General features: G+C 45.2%; 1 protein-coding gene across 1 annotated transcript in view; it reads right to left on the bottom strand.

The window, feature by feature from the left end:
* Window positions 1-1,822: 1,822 nt before the first annotated feature.
* Window positions 1,823-20,189, bottom strand: part of lyl1 (LYL1 basic helix-loop-helix family member) — a 41,143-nt gene continuing 22,776 nt past the window's right edge. The window contains exons 3-4 of the mRNA XM_039772672.1: window positions 4,601-4,695; window positions 1,823-2,673 (exon numbers count right to left, since the gene is read on the bottom strand). Coding sequence (XP_039628606.1) covers window positions 2,126-2,673; window positions 4,601-4,695 — 643 coding nt within the window. The 3' untranslated portion in view covers window positions 1,823-2,125. The remainder of the gene's footprint in view (window positions 2,674-4,600; window positions 4,696-20,189) is intronic.

Below are 20,189 nucleotides of genomic sequence, written 5' to 3' on the forward strand. Positions count from 1 at the left end.
GCATATTTTCCCTCAGTTTAATAAGGTTAAATTTTCTTCTTAATAAAAATTTTAATGTTTTACTTCGCCGCTGCGAAGCGCGGGTATTTTGCTAGTCTATATATAAAGTCCAACGTCTGTCTGTCTGTCCGCTTTTCACGAGAGAACTACTTAACGGATTTAGATCTGGCTTTTTTTCTAGAGTTTGCTTGAACATTCCGGTTGATGTTGTGACTTCTCCTTTCCCGCTGAGTATCACAGGTCACCCGATTTACTTACCCGAATCCAAGAGAGAGGCTGCGGCGGGAGGGGAGGCGTGACGTCAGGGGTAGAGCGCTGGGCGGGTCCCTCCTGACTTTCGCGTCAGCCTCCGTTCCAGTCGCTCTCTCTACCTGTCACCACCTGTTAGAGCGCACTGCCTCCGCTTAGCTAGCGATACCGGTTTGTTCAGCAGACATTATCATCAGCAGATTGTTAAGGTGTAACGTTCGACGTTTTTGACGTTCCTACCTTCTGCTTGGCCAGAATTACTTTTTTATTGGTTTTTAAAGCTTGTCCTGTCTCCACTATTACGTGGGCGGAGCCACTGGGGACAGCTAGTTCACGATATACTGGAGTGGAAAGCCCGTAAGAATAAGACCAAAGTGAAAGGTGCTCTATAACTTGAACACTGTTATGCATTACAGAGTGTCGTGTAAGTCTGATAAGAACTGTCTCACAGTCACTGGCATTACATGAGATTAGTAATCAATTTCATGATATATTATACTGGTCATCCTATAAGAATAAGGTCACGGTGAAAGGCGCTATATGAGATAAACAGTCATATTTATTATACAGTGAACTGTAAGGTGCAATATAAATGAAACATGTGAGTTCAATAAGAATGGGTTCGTGGTGAAAGGTGCTATATAAATTAAACTCCGTCATATTCATTAAATAGGTTAGTGTAAGTTCACAGTAATATGCACATTTCATATCGTCATATTCATGACTAGATGTCCCCCGCGGCTTTGCCCGCATATTAGTGAAACAGGACAGCGGGTTGGGCCCAGCCCGGCCCCCAATCGTGACGTCACTCTTCCCCCTCCCCTTGGCCCACATCCTGTCTCGGATTAGCGTGAATATATCGCTCCTGCAAGCGAACTGTGATTCTTAGCGTGATGAGAGAAGTCGCAAAATCAACCGGAACGTTCAAGCAAATTATAGAAAAAAACCCGCTCTCAATCCGTTAAGTAGTTCTCTCATTCGCCAGCTAAGCGGCTGTAGGACACGCCCCGAGGCTGACGTGAGAGTGAGGATGGCCCCGCCCCCTCCCCTCGGCTCGTGGCCTTTTTCTGGGATTCGGGTAAATAAATCGGTTCCGCAAGTGACCTGTGATACTCAGCACGATGAGAGAAGTCGCAAAATCAACCGGAATGTTCAAGCAAATTCTAGAAAAAAAACCGATCTAAATCCATTAAGTAGTTCAATCGTGAAAGGCGGACAGACAAGACAGACAGACGTTGGGTTTTATATATCTACAGAGATATGCTGACTTGGAGGTCCGATGAGAATAGGCTCATGGTGAAAGGCGCTATACACATCAAGCCCGGTTACAGCTGTGGCACTGTGAGTTGTATGAGAACGGGTTCACAGTGAAAGGCGCTATATAAATGACATGTTGACACTCTACTGCAAGGCACAACTGTCATGTCAGAGCCATGATGGGCTGCTGTTCTCTTCTTCCATTTAATTTGTTAACAATGGTGATGATTGCCCCCCCCCTCACCACCACCGTCGTCTCTCCATCAGTGCCACACTGTGGATAAAAATCAGAGCTGAGACACAAAATTCAACAGAAACTCCTTTAATAAACATTTTCTTCTTGGAAATTTTGGATTCAAACAAAACAAAAAACAAACAAACAACAGAACTCCTCCAGCCACGGGGCCGAGCTGCTGTGGTGCTGCACATGGCACCTGCCAGCCCCCACCCCATCTTCTAGTGGACGTCAGTGACAATGCAGGCCCTGATGGAAAACTGAAACCCCTGGAGCGGGCAGCCCACCCGGCTGAAGAGCCACAATGTCTTCCCAGGCAGAGGTGCGACGGGCCCGATGCCAGTTTGGCTCTAACGTTACTTCTACTGGTCGTTTTGTTGTCCGTCATCGGTGGTCACTCAGTGCCGTCGTTAGAAGTTTTTGCTCACTGACCTGCAGGCCGCTTTTGAACAGGTGCCTCTGCTCTTCCCCTTCATCGCTTTCAGGGCTTCCGGTGTCTCCATAGCTGCTGGAGATGGGGGAGGTCCCCATGGCAACAAGAGAATCTGTGGAGTCTCTGCACCTGAGACCCCCTATGAGGCCCGCTTTGGAAGATGGCACCAGGACGGGCGTGACGGAGATGTGCTCTCGCTCGTCCTTCAGCTCCTTGGACTGACAGGTTTGCTTTCTTGATTCGTTTTCCCCTGTGGGGTCGACATCATCCCCATTGCACCCGCCGCTACTACGGTCCAAAGCCTGGTCATTTAAAAGTTTGACCAAAAAGTTGATGTACTTCATGGCGAGTCTCAGGATCTCATTTTTGCTCAGCTTCTTGTCGGGCGGGTGAGTTGGGATGAGTTTCCGCAGCTCCGAGAAGGCCCCGTTGACGTTCTGCTGCCGCCAGCGCTCCCTGCTGTTGGTGAAGACCCGCCGGGCCAGCTTCTGAGGGGGACCTGGAAAACAGAGAGGTGGTGGGTGAGCCTTGTAGTCCTGCTTTTTACATTTGATCATTCAGCCGCCTGCCAACAAAAAGAAGGTGCAACTGCAATTTAGACATTCAAGTAATGGAGCAACTCTGTGACTGGCTTACATTCTAACTGAGCCCTTTATCACCGATGGGAACAAGCTGCGGTGCAGAGACACAGCCATTAGACTCGGGACCCCCCAATTGTCCTGGTGCTGCTAGCGGAACTTCACAGTAATTAAATAAAATTAAAAAATGGCATAAAAGTATTCATTAATTCACTGCTAGAATTAAAGTGCAGGGTTTTGAGTGAAAATGGCGTATTGCAATCCCAGACACCACATGGGAGGGACGGCAGGACTGGGCTGACATCCTGGTCAGGATAAACCCCCCCATACCGTTACCTGGCAGGGAGGCCAGTGCAGTGAAAGGACATGGGTGTGTACCTGCCCCCCTGACACACTGGATGGCAGCATTCCTGGGCCACTACGCTCGTTCAGGTACCTGCAGGGCATGTTGGGAGTTGTGGTCCCAAGGGCAGCCCTGCTGGGTTCCCTGAGCTGCTGAGGAGGACTGTCCCTACTTTCAGGAGCTTTTGCCTGCTCCTGGGTACGGAATAAAAGGGGCCGCCTCTGTCCGCTGAGAAGTCAGAGTCGGGAGGGAGTGGACGAGGCAGCATGGCAGGTGTAGAAGGAGTTTAGAACGAAGGAAAGTGCAACACTTGTGGAGGAGGTGTGTAAAGTACTCGGACCCAAGACTGTCTTCTGTAGTTGTGTCTGGGGGGGTCCCTCCAGATCACACACATTACAATGTTTGTTCTTTTTAACTTCAAAGAGGGCCAAACTGCTGCAGCACAACAACACCTGCATCCCCCGCTTTCTTGAACGTCCCAATTCAATTTGTACAATTTGGCAGACAGACTGCTATCTATTAAAAGGGGGCTTTTCAGTTTTCATGACACCACACTGCACTTTCTATGTTTCCTCTTTCAACATTTCAGATTTTTTTTCTTTTTTTTGTAAAGACGTTTATGAATCTTGACTATCTGTGTTGTAATTTGGATAAACAATATAATTCATTGACCCAATATGTACAGTATATTGTGACAAAGCAACATCTGCCCTTCAAAATGATACACAGGCCATGGGTTTTCAATATGGATATGGATATGATTTATAGAGGTCAAAACAGAAATTAACGTAGTAGTGTATGTATTTATTTAGTCACACATGTGAATACAGGACAGTTTAAGGGCTTAAAGCCTTAAAGCCTTAAGCGTAGTTGGCAGGATTAGATAGATAGATAGATAGATAGATAGATAGATAGATACATAGACAGATAGATAGATAGATAGATAGATTTTAGCGTAGTTGGCAGGATTAGATAGATAGATAGATAGATAGATAGATAGATAGATAGATAAATAGTTTTTAGCGTAGTTGGCAGGTTTAGATAGATAGATAGATAGATAGATATGAAAGGCACTATATAATAGATAGATAGATAGATAGATAGATAGATAGATAGATAGATAGATAGATAGAGTGAAAGGCACTATATAATAGATAGATAGATAGATAGATAGATAGATAGATTTTAATTTTAGCGTAGTTGGCAGAATTAGGTAGGCAGATAGACAGACAAAGCCATGTGTGCCTCACTTCATGTATTCCACCCTCTCTTTCTCGCTCTCACTATCTCCAGGTATATACTTTACATATATACACAATATTACGTGTACACTACATTATATAATCGTAACTGATTTTATTATCTACTGTATTATTGGCCCATATACATTTCAAACATCATTGTTCAAAACATACATGATAGTACACACAGCGCTGTTCAATGAAACATTTATTCTAGACTATATTTGTATTTAGTATTTGAATGGCCAAATGAATGTTCAGTACCTTCGGTGATGTCGACCTCGTAGTGGACAGTAGGCCTCCGTTTAATACGACTGTTGCTGAAGACGCCATAGTTTCCTGATGGTCCGTGGTAAGAGCTGCGAAAGGCAGACAACAGTGAGAGATGTTAGAAACACACTGAAGATGCTCTGTTTTGGATTTCAATGCACCGACTTTCATCTGGTTACCCCAGCGGTCCGTTCCTGTCAGTACTTTTATTTGTTACGCAGTCAGTTCTATTGCTCTTTATTTTATATAAACTACAAGTAAATATTAACACACTGACAGGAATGAGGAAAAAGTCCCAGAATCAATTCAGTAAAATAAATAATGGACACCGTAAAAGGATAATAGTAAGAGGTCAATAACAACATAGAATAAAACACAAATAGGGAGAACGAATAAGAAAACGGCAGCCATTGAGAAAATGCCAGCGCCTCAGCCACGGTTCAAATGTTTGTTGTCCTTCACGAAGCTTCACTGTCAGCCTCCATTAAGTCACAAGTGTACAACACATTTTTTTCCCATATGTTTGCACAGCTGAGGGTCACAAGACTGAGTTAGCAGTTACTCTCTTTACCTGTTGACCCTTCATACAGCAGCGGCTCCATCAGGCTGAGCGTGCGAGACTTCAGAAGTGTGAAACTCTGCTGGGAAGTCATCAACAGTCTCTTAACTCGACCTGCCCATCAATTTCTACTCAGGCAGACTGACAGAATAACAGACTCTTTCTCTCAAGGAGTGCAGTTAACGATAAAGAGTATTCAATAAGAAGAAATAGCCTTCAAAAGTTCACAATTAATGTTATTAACATTTAAATAGCACTTCTCTCGCTACTCATGGCACTTCACATAGGCAGAGGGGATCCAGATCAACCACCACCAATGGGCAGCACCCAAATGGATGATTTGATGGCAGCCATTACTGTGCCAGTACACTCACCCCACATTAGCAATCAGAAGCTAAAGGGGAGAGAGAGACAGGGGATGAACAGGGCACATGGGATGGCATGATGGGCACTTTAGCCAGGACATCAGGAAGCTTTCCCACGGGGACAGCACAGAAACTCAAGACAGGGAGGACTCAGGACACGAACTTTGGCCCGTGACAGCTGATAATTATTGTGGTCAAAGTAAACATCTGAAAATGTCGTTGTTTTATTCATTCTTTTAAAATAAAAATCACATGGGTATCATGTTGCGTTCTGGAAATACTGAGGTTAAAAGTTCCAGCAATAATGCCAACCTTTACTGAGACTGTCTCAGTTTTTATGTTTTTTTTTTTCTAGATATTTAATTATACATAAAAAGTCGAAAATGTTATTACCCTGTGTTGAAAATTAGACTTGTGACCCCAAACACAACCAGAGACACAAGTCCTCAGTGCCAATGTAAGAATTATTATGAACAATCACTTTACCACAGGCTTCTTCTCCAACACAGAACACCACAAATTATAACTCTACTCCACTCCTCCCAGGCGAGTGTTGCCCGTCCCTGACTCGCATGGATGTGGCACATCGGCTCCTTTTTATTTTGGACCCGGGAGGCACACCCCAAATGGAAGTACTTCCGGGTCAGTCGGAAATCTTAGAAAGCAGAGATTACTAATCCCAATAACTCCCAGTGCTGCCACCCTAACTTTCAGCAAAAATTTGCCAGCCTGCCAGGGCGAATCGCAGAGGTCTTGAAAAAGAAAGAAGGGCCGACACTGCTAATATCGACTAAGCTTCATGCCACTGTCAATAAAAGCCTTGGAAACTTATGAAATTTGTCATTCGTATTTTACCTGAAATGTGTTAAAGCACCTCCTGCCTGTACTCAGTGAAGAAGGCTGTCAGTCAGTCAGTCAGTCGTCGCCCAACCCGCTGTATCCTAACACAGGGTCACGGGGGTCTGCTGGAGCCAATCCCAGCCAGCACAGGGCGCAAGGCAGGAACAAACCCCGGGCAGGGTGCCAGCCCACTGCAGGGCGTGCACACACACACCCACCAGGGACAATTTAGGACAGCCAATGCACCTAACCTGCATGTCTTTGGACTGTGGGAGGAAACCCACGCAGACACAGTGAGAACATGCAAACTCCACGCAGGGAGGACCCAGAAAGCGAACCCAGTGAAGAAGGCTGTGCAAAAGTAAATTCGCTGGATTTGATTTAAACCCGGAAGAGAAAAGAGAAGTGTGCTGGCATGTTTGAGATGCCTGGGCTAACTTTCCTGCATGTTGGTTAATTTAATGTCTCCGTGCTCTTCCTTTAAATGTGGTGTTTAGGAGGCAAAAAAGTTAAGACTGCTCTATCTGTCGGTTATTCTTTATCAATTTCTTCAAAACCCACTTCCACTTTTTGGAAGCACAAAGAAGAACTGGTGAATTTCAGGCTCGGATGTGACATTTGCCCCGGTGACAGCTCAGAGTTCTCTGCATGAGCTTTGGATTCAGTTTGGCTCAACTGATTTCCTTTTGTTTTTTTTTTTATATTGCTTGTTGTTTTTCTGGACTATTTGGCAAAGTTTACTGCCATTGATTGAATCACGATCACATAATGAGAACATTGAGGAGGTTGTTGACTGCACTACTGATTACATCAACTTCTGTATGGACATTGTAGTTCCAGTAAGAACAGTATGCTGCTATGCTAACAACAAGCCATGGATTACAAGTGACATCAAGGGCCTTTTAAACCAGAAGAAAAGGGCTTTTAAAGGCGGTGATCAGCAGGAGCTCAAGTGTGTCCAGAAGGAACTCAGAGTCCAGCTCAGGGCGACAAAGGAGCAGTTCAGGAGAAAGCTGGAGCAGAAGTTGCAGAATAACAGCATGAAGGAAGTGTGGGATGGGATGAAGATCATCACTGGCTGCAGCTCAAAGCGGGGTGCCATCATCGAAAGAAACGTGGAGACAGCAAACCAGATGAACAACTTCTTTAACTGGTTTGACCACCCTAACCCACTCTCACCTTGGAGTACTGCACCCTCCACGCATCCTTCTGCTGATACCAGCATAGAAGAGACATCCCCACCCACAATTACAGCAGCCCAGGTAAGCAGAGAGCTGAGGAGACACAGCAAAGCAGTGGGTCCAGATGGAGTATCGCCACGACTGCTGATGGCCTGTGCGCTGGAGCTGGGGAGTCCTCTACAGCGCATCTTCAACCTGAGCCTGGAACAGGGGAGAGTCCCCAGGCTTTGGAAAACATCTTGTATCACCCCAGTCCCAAAGGTATCACATCCTAGTGAGCTGAACGACTTCCGGCCTGTCACTCTGACGTCACATGGGATGAAGACAATGGAGCGGCCACTGCTTCACCACCTGAGGCCACAGGTCCGCCACGCCCTCGACCCTCTGCAGTTCACATACCAGGAGAAGGTGGGAGTAGAGGATGCCATCATCTGCATGCTACACCGATCCCTCTTCTATCTATCTATCTATCTATCTATCTATCTATCAAACACAAAATGGCTGACACTCTGGAAAGAAGTCCTGGCCTAAGAAGATTGACCCAACTACGGCAGGTGATCAGAAACTACACTGTGAGTGTCTATGGTCTGGTAACTGGGGGCTTCAGGGGGCATCACCAAAGAGAACCCTCTAGTGTGGCATGGACAGTGCCTGGTGTTCATATGTGAGAGGGTTGGTAGATCCAATAGGATATCTCAATGCACCAGAGATAGACTTGGATGCCCTAATGAAAGGATGGGATGTTGGGAACCCTACTGGAGGTCAGTGTGGGTGACATCTGGCCAAATGACAAGTTCAAGGAGCAAATTCTGTAACCTGGCATTATTTAAAAAGCAGTTCTAGGAGTGCAGCCATTTGAAAGGAGAACTGGAGGTTCTGCATCCAGTGCAACTGAGGGCCATCAGAGAATGCCGACACTTGGTGATTTTAGGGGTCATTTTGTACCCAGAAACAGGATGAAGCCTTGGATTGGCTTTAAAGGACTACTCCACCTAAAAATGATATTTTTGTACATGTTACTTAAGACCATGCAGTTTGCAGTGATACCCGAGAAATATGTTTTATCTCCTGTTTTCGGTAAACGAAGATAACATTTTCTCATACTACATGAGTCAATGGTGACTAATGTTGGACAACAGCAAACAATACGAAAATGTTCATGAAAACATTACAAGTTACTCATCTCGTATAATCCACATGTGACGTCATCCAGTCATACGCTCACACTGTTCCACATCCTACAGCATAAATGGAATCTTCATGTTCCAAACCCCAAATGGAGTGAAGAAAAAACAAACTGGAGCACAAATAACAATAACAAAAATTGAAAACAAAATGGAATTGAATCAAAACTCAAGGCTCCAGATTCAGCCTAGAAACAAAATACAGGCATACAGGCTTGGGCAGATTTGTGGCAGATGAAATTTAATGTCAGTAAATGTAAAGAATTACAAGTAGGAAGTAAAAATGTGAGGTTTGAATACACAATGGGAGGTCTGAAAATCGAGAGTCCACCTTATGAGCTTATAAGCTATCGACTTCCCTACAGTGTTCAGAAGCCATTAAGAAAGCTAACAGAATGTCAGGTTATATAGCGCCTTGATGTGTGGAGTACAAGTCACAGGAGGTTCTGCTCAAGCTTTATAACACACTGGTGAGACCTCATCTGGAGTCCTGGGTACAGTTTGGGTCTCCAGGCTACAAAAAGGACATAACAGCACAAGAAAAGGTCCAGAGAAGAGCGACGAGGCCAAGTCCAGCGCTCTAGGGGATGAGTTATGAGGAAAAGATTGAAGGAGTTGAATCCGTTTTAATGTCAGTAAATGTAAAGTATTAGATGTAAGAAGTAAAAATGTGAAGTTTAAATACACAATGGGAGGTCTGGAAATTGAATTGATTTAGGAGTCACAGTGGACTGTTTATTCTGCTGGCACTTCCAGGCAGGTGGCGCAAGTGCATTGACTCCATTGTGAAATGACATGATCATTTTTGTGAAGGTTTGTTCCATTTTCTAATAAATCCCCTTTTGTAACTTTAGCTGGACCCCCCAACCACTCCCTCGTAATCATTTAATTACAAGCTATGCATTTAAAAAAAAAAGTGGGGACATACGGGAGGTCAGACCATTAAGGTGCCTCACATGTGCTTTTTAGTGAACATACCTGCTACAGTGAGGTCCACAAGTATTTGGGCTGGGCCACAATTTTCATCATTTTTTAAGGCTTTCACTATTAATTCAATAGGTTTGACAGAAATATCATATGATCCATTTAGGAATGACAGCCATTTTTAAACGTGCCCCCCCCCCCAAAAAAGGACATTTGCCTCACAGCCAGGTGTCAGCAGGTCCCCCATTATTAGATGAACTATTACGTAGGTAGAAGGCCTGCAGTTGATTCCAAGTGTGGAATTTGCATTTGGAAGCTATCGCCGTGAACTCTCAATATGAGGACCATGCAAGAAAAAACAAAAAAAAAACAGGCGGAGAAAACAAAAGAAACTCATCCGAGAAAGAGCAGAAACACCAGGAGTGGTCAAGTCAACCATTTGGTAGATTCTTATAGAGAAGGAACACACTGGTGAGCTCAGCGACACCAGAAGGCCTGGACAACCATGGAAGACAACTGTGCTGGAGGTTGGCAGAATTCTGTCCTTGATGACGAAGAACCAATTCACGATATTTAGCCAAATCAAGACCACTCACTGGGAGGCAGGCCTATCATTGCCAAAGTCTATCCTCAACAGAAGACTTCATGAAAGTAAAGACCGAGGGTCTACCAAAAGCTGCAAACCACCGTAAGCCTCAACCATGGAAAGGACAGATTAGACTTTGCCAGAAAATATTAAAAAAAAAAAAAAAACAGTCCAGTGGTGGAACAATTTTCTTTGGGCAAAGGAAATTAAGATCAATATGTACCAGAAGGATGGAGAGTGAAGAGTAGATAGATAGAGAGTATGGAGAAGGGAAGGAACGGCTCACAATCCGATGAATACCACATCACCTGTGACACATGGTGGAGGCCGTGTTATGACCTGATCATGCATGACTGCAAATGGAAGTCGGTCACTGGTGTTTATTGATGATATGTCTGCTGGCAGAAGTAGCAGGATGAATTCTGAACTGTGCAGGGTGCCATACTGTCTGTTCAGAGTCAGAGAAATGCTGCAAATCTGAAAGGACGGCACTTCACAATGCAGATGGACAACAAGCAAAACATAACTTAATCCTGATACTCTGTATGTTCAATTCATCATAACAACTATTCATGGTGGCTCTAAAATCGGTACTGACCCCTACTCTCTTTTCTGTTTCTTTTTCCGGTTTCTTTGTGGTGGTGGCCTGCGCCACCTCCACCTACTCAAGCTTCATGATGCTCCAACAATGATGGACGGATTAAAAGGAAGAAGTCTACGTGACCATCATCATCATCAAGCCCTTCCGTGAGAATCCTAAAGCCAAAGAGGACTGTTTCATTTATGTTAGGTAGAATGCCCAGAGGGGACTGGGCGGTATCATGGTCTGGAATCCCTACAGATTTTATTTTTTCTCCAGCCGTCTGGAGTTTTTGTTTTTCTGTCCCCTGGCCATTGAACCTTACTCTTATTCGATGTTAATGTTGATTTATTTTTTATAATTATGTCTTTCATTTTTCTATTCTTTAATATGTAAAGCACTTTGAGCTACTGTTTGTATGAAAATGTGCTATAGAAATAAATGTTGTTGTTGTTATAACGGAACAGCAAACTCAGTGCTGTTCAAAGCAGAGAAGTAGGATATTCTTCAATGGCCAAGTCAGTCAACTGACCTCAGCCCAACCGGACATGTAGGTCACTTGCTGAAGACAAAACTGGAGGCAGAAAGACCAACGAACAAGAAGCCTCTGAAGACAGCGGCAGGAACGGCCTGGCAAAGTATCAGTAGGGTGGAAACCCAGCACTTGGAGAAGGTCACAGGCTCAGACTTCAGGCAGTCATTGGCTGGAAAGGATTTTCAACCAAATATTGAAAATGATCTTTTTATTTATGACTAGCTGTCCCCAGCGCCTCCACCCACGTAGTAGTGAAACAGGACAAACTTTAAAAATCAATCAAAAACAAAATGTGATTCTGGCCAACTGGAAGGTAGGTACACTCGAACGTCAGATGTTGGCACTGTATCTGATCGTGTTCAGCTCTGAGCCACATGGGGAGACGGCTGTGATATCTCTGGCAATGAGCAGGTACCCTCTAAAACACACGCAGCTCTGATCTCTCTCAAAAATGTCAAATGTTACTCCTTAACAATCTGTAGATGATAATGTCTGCTGAACAAACTGGTATCGCTAGCTAGGTGAAGGCAGTGCGCTCCAACACGTGGTGAAAGGTACAGCGACTCGAACGGAGGCTGATCTATACGCATACTAAATCAACAGGACATAACATTTAACTGGGACAACGTACAAGTAAGATTTAAAGGCAAGTACTAAAAGCGCCAGAGAGCTGAATTGAGAACGCCATCAACAGACATTTGGACATAAACCCAGTGTATGCAAACTTAAGAAGAACATCTTCATAATAAATAAAACTATACAACCAATACCCCCCCTTCCTGATCACACTGACAGCCCCCCCACATAATTTTTGCTATATATTGGTTCTTGTAAGTCTAATCATTATCCTCTGATGAAGGCCCCTGGCAGGGCTGAAAGCTCAGGAATAAAAAACTACTTCATGATACGTGATTCATGTTCTCCCTTTGTGGATCTCCAGCTGCAAATATACAAACCGTATCACAGACCTTCTCTTCATATATATATATATATATATACTGCTCAAAAGAATTAAAGGAACACTTTTTAATCAGAGTATAGCATAAAGTCAATGAAACTTATGGGATATTAATCTGGTCAGTTAAGTAGCAGAGGGGGTTGTTAATCAGTTTCAGCTGCTGTGGTGTTAATGAAATTAACAACAGATGCACTAGAGGGGCAACAATGAGATGACCCCAAAACAGGAATGGTTTAACAGGTGGAGGCCACTGACATTTTTCCCTCCTCATCTTTTCTGACTGTTTCTTCACTAGTTTTGCATTTGGCTACAGTCAGTGTCACTACTGGTAGCATGAGGCGATACCTGGACCCTACAGAGGTTGCACAGGTAGTCCAACTTCTCCAGGATGGCACATCAATACGTGTCATTGCCAGAAGGTTTGCTGTGTCTCCCTGCACAGTCTCAAGGGCATGGAGGAGATTCTAGGAGACAAGCAGTTACTCTAGGAGAGCTGGAGAGGGCCATAGAAGGTCCATAACCCATCAGCAGGACCAGTATCTGCTCCTTTGGGCAAGGAGGAACAGGATGAGCACTGCCAGAGCCCAACAAAATGACCTCCAGCAGGCCACTGGTGTGAATGTCTCTGACCAAACAACCAGAAAGACTTCATGAGGGTGACCCAAGGGCCCCATGTCCTCTAATGGGCCCTGAGCTCACTGCCCAGCAGCATGCAGCTCGATTGGCATTCGCCATAGAATACCAGAATTGGCAGATGCACCACTGGTGCCCTGTGCTTTTACAGATGAGAGCAGGTTCACCCTGAGCACGTGACAGAAGTGAAAGGGTCTGGAGAAGCCATGGAGAACATTATGCTGCCTGTAACATCATTCAGCATGAGCAGTTTGGTGGTGGGTTAATGATTGTCTGGGGAGGCATATCCATGGAGGGTCACACAGACCGCTACAGGCTTGACAAAGGCACCTTGGCTGCCATTAGGTATCAGGATGAAATCCTTGGACCCATTGTCAGACCCTATGCTGGTACAGTGGCTCCTGGTGCACGACAATTCCTGGCCTCATGTGGTGAGAGTATGCAGGCAGTTCCTGGAGGATGAAGGAATTGATACCATTGACTGGCCACCACACTTTCCTGACCTAAATCCAATAGAACACCTCTGGGACATTATGTTTTGGTCCATCCAATGCCACCAGGTTGCACCTCAGACTGTCCAGGAGCTCAGTGATGCCCTGGTCCAGATCTGGGAGGAGATCCCCACAACACCATCTGTCATCTCATTAGAAGCATGCACCGATGTTGTCAGGCATGTATACAAGAACACAGGGGCCATACAAAGTGCTGCGTACAATTTGGAGTTGCTGCAATTAAATTTTGGCAAAATGGACTAGCCTGCCACATCATTTTTCACTCTGATTTTGGGGCGTCTTTGAATTCAGGGCTCTGTAGGTTGATCATTTTCATTTCCATCAAGCGATGTGGCATCCTTTCGTTCCTAACACATTACCCAGTCTATATCAGTATAGATATCCAGGAGGATTTCTTTTTCCCATTGAGATCTGATGTGTTTTCAAAGTGTTCCTTTAATTTTTTTGAGCAGTTTATATATATCTATATATCTATATATATATATATATATATATATATATATATATATATATATATATATATATATATATATATATATATATATTGTGAAGGATGGCCGGCAGTTTATCCCGGCCAGTACCCCCATGCCTCCAGGTGGAGCCCTCCTTGTAGCATAGAGGTTCCCAGAAGACCAGCAGGGCATCATGGACAATGTGGTTTTTATGCTCAGCCCTGTTGGATGCCATGGGGACCACAAGAGGGAGCTGCAGGGAGGACTGAGGACTTCTTCGTGCCCTATGACCCGGAAATTCGTCATAGGAAGAGCGACGGGCTTCCGGGGTGAAGTAAAGAACTTTTACCTGACCCGGAAGTGATTGAGAATCACATGGACTGGGGATTGGGAACACTTCAGGGTCAGGGAATATAAAAGGACTGTGGGAGCTCCCAGACGGAGAGCTGAGCTGGGTGGAAGGGTGGCAACGCGTCTGGGAGCTGGAGGATTGGTTTATTGTGAATAGTGATTGTTTATATGAGTATTGTGGAGGAGAGTGTGCTTTGTACACTGTGGCAATTAAATAAAGTCGAATTGAGGACTTTTACCTGGTGTCTGGAGTCGTGGAAAGGGGTTCAAGGGAGCGAGAGCGCCCCCTATCTACCACAATATATACCAACAATGATGGACTGAAAGCCAGAAGTCTACGTGACCATCATCATCAGGTCCTTCCATGAAAATATGATGATTTATGTTAGGTAGAATGCCCAGAGGGGACTGGGCGGTCTCTTGGTCTGGAACCCCTACAGATTTTATTTTTTTCTCCAGCTTTTGGAGTTTTTTTTGTTTTTCTGTCCACCCTGGCCATCGGACCTTACTCTTATTCTATGTTAATTAATGTTGACTTATGTTTATCTTTTATTGTGTCTTCTATTACTCTATTCATTTTGTAAAGCACTTTGAGCTACATTTTTTTTTGTATGAATATGTGCTATATAAATAAATGTTGATTGATTGATTGATATGGATATAGATATAGATATATAAAATGCCTGGAAGGAACGAGAGAGGGACCATACCTCTCCTGGGCCATGAGAGGGCACCTGCCCTGGTCTGTATGGGGGGCCACGGGATCCAAGCATGGAATCTCAACCCTACTGGGGCCACCGTACGGGGGCACCCAGAGGATTGTGCAGCCCTGGATGGCAGCACTTATGCCACACTCGGAAGTGCTGCCAGAAGGAATTCCAGGGACAGCCGGAGTGCTTCCAGGTGCTCATGCAGCACTTCATCCACACCAGGAAATGCCACCGGAAGATCATCACAGAGCACCTGGAGCACATCTGGGTTGTTATAAAGGAGGCTGCCTCCCTCCAGTAGATGAGCCGATGAGAATATATTGTCATGCCGTCCATGTGGCGTGGGTTAAAAAAAAAGTGGTCCACAACAAAGATATCCATCAGGAAGCCTTTAAAAATTAACTAAACATTATCCAGATTTATTCAGCAATACATTTGCATTGAATTTAATGAAATAGATGCTGCTCAACAGGTCATTGCTGTAGCTCAGAGTTGGGAGCGCTTTTAGTGTGCGTCCAAACACCAAGTCAGTGAACAAACAACATCAAAAACCCGCGCTTTTACTGTGCATGACAACCAAGACAACTCACCACGAGTCAAAGTCACCCTGAACTTTAGAGCAGTTAAAACAACAGCCCTGAACTTTTCCTGGTCACTACAATCTATATATATATATATCTATAACCATTCATTATCCAACCCGCTATATCCTAACTACAAGGTCACGGGGGTCTGCTGGAGCCAATCCCAGCCAACACAGAGCGCAAGGCAGGAAACAACCCCGGGCAGGGCACCAGCTCACCGTAGGACACGCACACACACACACACGCACGCACACACACACACACACCCCCACACACTAGGGACAATTTAGGATTGCCAATGCACCTAACCATATATATATATATATATATATATATATATATATATATATACATATATATAGTGACGTTTTCAGGACCAGAAGTGACATCATCGATGGTGCCGGCACCGAGTGGGATTTCCCGAGGATAGTCTGCAGACGACGCAGAGATAGAGTTAGTGCAGCTCACCACCCCAGGTCTGGCATGGTGCTACTCTTAATTAAGCTCTTTAGCTGCCTCCCATGCGCACGTGTGTGACAATATAGATATATAGATACTGTATATACATCGAGATCATAGTGAAGATAAAAGTGACTTGGCTGACGATGCTGTGATCTTCGCAGAGTCAATGGAGGCTCTGATGGGGGCTCTCGAGAGACTGAGTGAGGGGTCTCAGTGTCAGGGCTTGCGAGTGTCCTGATAAAAACCAACAGCCAGGCCTTTAATGCCCTCTTGGGCACGGCCATCAGCAGTGTGTCTGTCTGTGGAGAGAGTGTCGACCTCGTGCAGAGGTTTACTTACCTTGGCTGTGACATTCATGTCTCTGGTGACTCTTACTATGAAGTCACAATGAGGTCGCTGGGAAGGGGTGTGTGGCGCTCCCGCTATCTCTGCAAAAGGACGAAGGTCCAAGTCTTCAGAGTCCTGGTGCTTCCTGTCTTGTGAGACATGGACGCTATCCAGTGACCTGAGATGAGGGCAGGACTCCTTCATGTGTGTCTCTCTGGAAAATCCTTGGGTACCATTGGTCTGACTTTGTGTTACTCATAGAGTTCCCAATGAGGCACATGACCTGCATTGTAAGGGAGCGCCACTTACAGCACTACGGCCATGTGGTGCGATTCCCCGAGGGTGATCAGCACACAGGACCCTCACTGTTGGGGACCCGAGTGGCTGGACCAGGCCAAGGGGTTAGGGTTAGAGGGTCATTTCCAGAGGGTGGGACTGGGCCGCATGTCTGCCTGGGGGTTTGACAACTGGGGTCCCGAGCTGTTTCGTCACGTGGTGGGTGTTCTAACGCGCTGTACCAGTGCCTGCTCCCCAACTTGACTTGACTTGACTATACATATATCGATTATGTTAGTCTGTCCAAATGCTTTTGAGCCCCTGAAAATACTGGGACCCTGTATAAAAATGGCTGTGCTTTCTAACAGCTCATACAATGTTTTTGTTAAATGCATTAAATTAAAACTGCACGTCCACACTTCAATCACATCTTGATTGCTTCATTTCAAATCCACTGTGGTGGGGCACATTGCCAAAATTCTGAAAATTGTCTCCCGGTCCAAATACTTAAGGACCTGACTGCAGTTATGGAGTAGCGTAAACTCAAGGGTATGGTAACATGCTGGAAGACTGGAAGGAGTTGTACCCTGGGGCAGTGCCACCTACAGAGGCCCACAGAGGTGAGTCCTGGTCTCATGACAAGGGGGGGGAATTGAGCTTCCAGTCAGAAGAATTTTGGACCCAGGCTTCTTTGCGGAGGGGGCAGTCCAGGGTCCACAAAGACAGGGCCAGGCAGGTACTGAGAAGTGGAAGCTGGCGGGTGGACGAGTGGAGAATCGAGCCCACCCGTTAGACATGCATGGGGTTCAAGACCCATTTAGCCTAAGCCCCGACTATACGGTAGGGTTTTTGTTTCAGTTTCTTTTCTTTACGCTTTGAGTTCCTCATTTCTTTATCGCTCCCTAATGTGCAGTCATTGTTCAACAAAGACACTTTTTTAACACCTTTGGCCTCTTTGACGTGCTTATGGTTGTAAAGTTTGGTTACAAGAGCCCACTCCTTCTGTTAGGTGTGTAAAAACACAGCAAGTTCTGGAATTGCAGTAAATGACCCCCCTTAAAAAAGTGAATTTGTGGAACTAGACAGGAACGGTACTGAGGTTTGCCATTTGATCAGAAAGAGAAATACAAAGGGAGAAAAAGAGAAGTGGGTAACAGAAAAAAAAAAAATAACAGCAAAGAGTGTTTGTGTGTGTATTTAATATACAAAAAAAAAATAATAAAGAAGAAGAAGCCTAAAACTGCTGTTTGATAAGTCAGTCTGATTCAGCAATAATATGCAAAAAAGCATAAAAAATTAAGAATGCCCGCAGAGTATTTTGCTTTGCTCTTTTGCCCGACGTCAGTGCCATTGAAGACGTCGTTTACTCTGAGCTCCCGTCTCTCACACACACGGGGACTCGATGGCAAGTCAATGAGTCTAACAGTCCTCCTAGCAAAGAGGGTCTCCCTGTAATGTGGCGGTGGGTTTGGTCGATTATTACCCTCTGGCCCTGGATGTCAACTAAAGTCCACATCCAGCCTCAACCCCGGCTGTCAACAAAAGGCGACATCATCCCTAAAAGAGTTCAAAAGCGGCTATAAACCCGTTATTGGCTTCGTTTTAGTGTAACCCTGATATTCTGTATATGCATGGAATTATTATTTACTTTCAAGGCTCTGCAGTCCGTACTAACCCCTACTTTCTGTGCTGTTCTTTATCTGTGGTGGCAATCTGAGCCCCCCCACCTGATCAAAGCACCGTGATGTCCCTCCATTGATGGGATGGATTGAAGGTCGGACGTCCACATGACCATCGTTGTCTAATTCTTCCATGTGGCGTTTAAGAAAACCAGGAGGACAGATTGAGATCATTGATGCTAGGGGGCGGCACGGTGGCGCAGTGGGTAGCGCTGCTGCCTCGCAGTTAGGAGACCCGGGTTCGCTTGACAGGTCCTCCCTGCGTGGAGTTTGCATGTTCTCCCCGTGTCTGCGTGGGTTTCCTCCCACAGTCCAAAGACATGCAGGTCAGCAGAGGCCATTCTAAATTGTCCCTAGTGTGTGTTTGTGTGTGTGTGTGCCCTGCGGTGAGCTGGCGCCCTGCCCGGGGTTTGTTTCCTGCCTTGCGCCCTGTGTTGGCTGGGATTGGCTCCAGCAGACCCCCGTGACCCTGTGGTTAGGATATAGCAGGTTGGATAGTGGATGGATGTTAGGGGGGGGCTGGGTGGTCTCGTGGCCTCGGAACCCCTGCTGATGTTTTTTTTTCTCCAGCCGTCTGGAGTTTTTTTTGTGTGTGTGTTTTCTGTCCTCCCTGGGGTTTGCCTTTTTTAAGATTTGTTCCCCTAAATTGCTTCATTCCTTTCCTTAAATGGCACCCAAACAGAAATGAAATGAGAAGTGAGGGAGCCAACAGAAGAACAACGAAGTCAGGGCCTCAAACTCCAATTAATTTCTCTCTAACCTGCTGCTTAATTAGGCGCCGACTGTTATTGTTAATTAAACCCGTTCTTTAATTCAATGGCTTGTTGCTGCTCTCGCTGTGCAGTAGCAGACATTTACAAAATTGTGGATTTTCTCTTTAATGTTAAAATGTTTTGTGGACCTGAGCAGATCAGCATTCCAGAGACCTTCATCTTTCTTTATTTTCAGATGCTGCATGATGGACACCAGTTGTTTTGGCTCATTTTGTATCTCATTTCTGTTTGGCTGTTAAATAAGGTGTAGTCCATGGCCGGCCTTTTAGCCCGGCCAATACCCCCAGGCCACCAGAGGGAGCCATCCCTACGACATGGAGATGCTTCAGATTCCAGCAGGGCAGCACGGACTATGGAGTCTTCCTGTAAAGCCCTGCTGGATAACATCGGGACCACCAGGGGTCGCTCCAGGGAGAACCAGGGACTGCTATTTGCCCTATGTCCCGGAAGTACTTCTGAGTCACATGAACGGAAGGAATGATGTACAAACCGGATTCCAAAAAAGTTGGGACACTAAACAAATTGTGAATAAAAACTGAATGCAATGATGTGGAGATGGCAAATGTCAATATTTTATTTGTAATAGAACGTAGATGACAGATCAAACGTTTAATCCGAGTAAATGTATCATTTTAAAGGAAAAATATGTTGATTCAAAATTTCACAGTGTCAACAAATCCCAAAAAAGTTGGGACAAGTAGCAATAAGAGGCTGGAAAAAGTAAATTTGAGCATAACGAAGAGCTGGAAGACCAATTAACACTAATTAGGTCCATTGGCAACATGATTGGGTATAAAAAGAGCTTCTCAGAGTGGCAGTGTCTCTCAGAAGCCAAGATGGGTAGAGGATCACCAATTCCCACAATGTTGCGCAGAAAGATAGTGGAGCAATATCAGAAAGGTGTTACCCAGCGAAAAATTGCAAAGACTTTGCATCTATCATCATCAACTGTGCATAACATCATCCGAAGATTCAGAGAATCTGGAACAATCTCTGTGCGTAAGGGTCAAGGCCGTAAAACCATACTGGATGCCCGTGATCTCCGGGCCCTTAAACGACACTGCACCACAAACAGGAATGCTACTGTAAAGGAAATCACAGAATGGGCTCAG

This window comes from Polypterus senegalus, chromosome 12 (assembly GCF_016835505.1).
Source record: "Polypterus senegalus isolate Bchr_013 chromosome 12, ASM1683550v1, whole genome shotgun sequence".
Lineage (NCBI taxonomy): Eukaryota > Metazoa > Chordata > Cladistia > Polypteriformes > Polypteridae > Polypterus > Polypterus senegalus.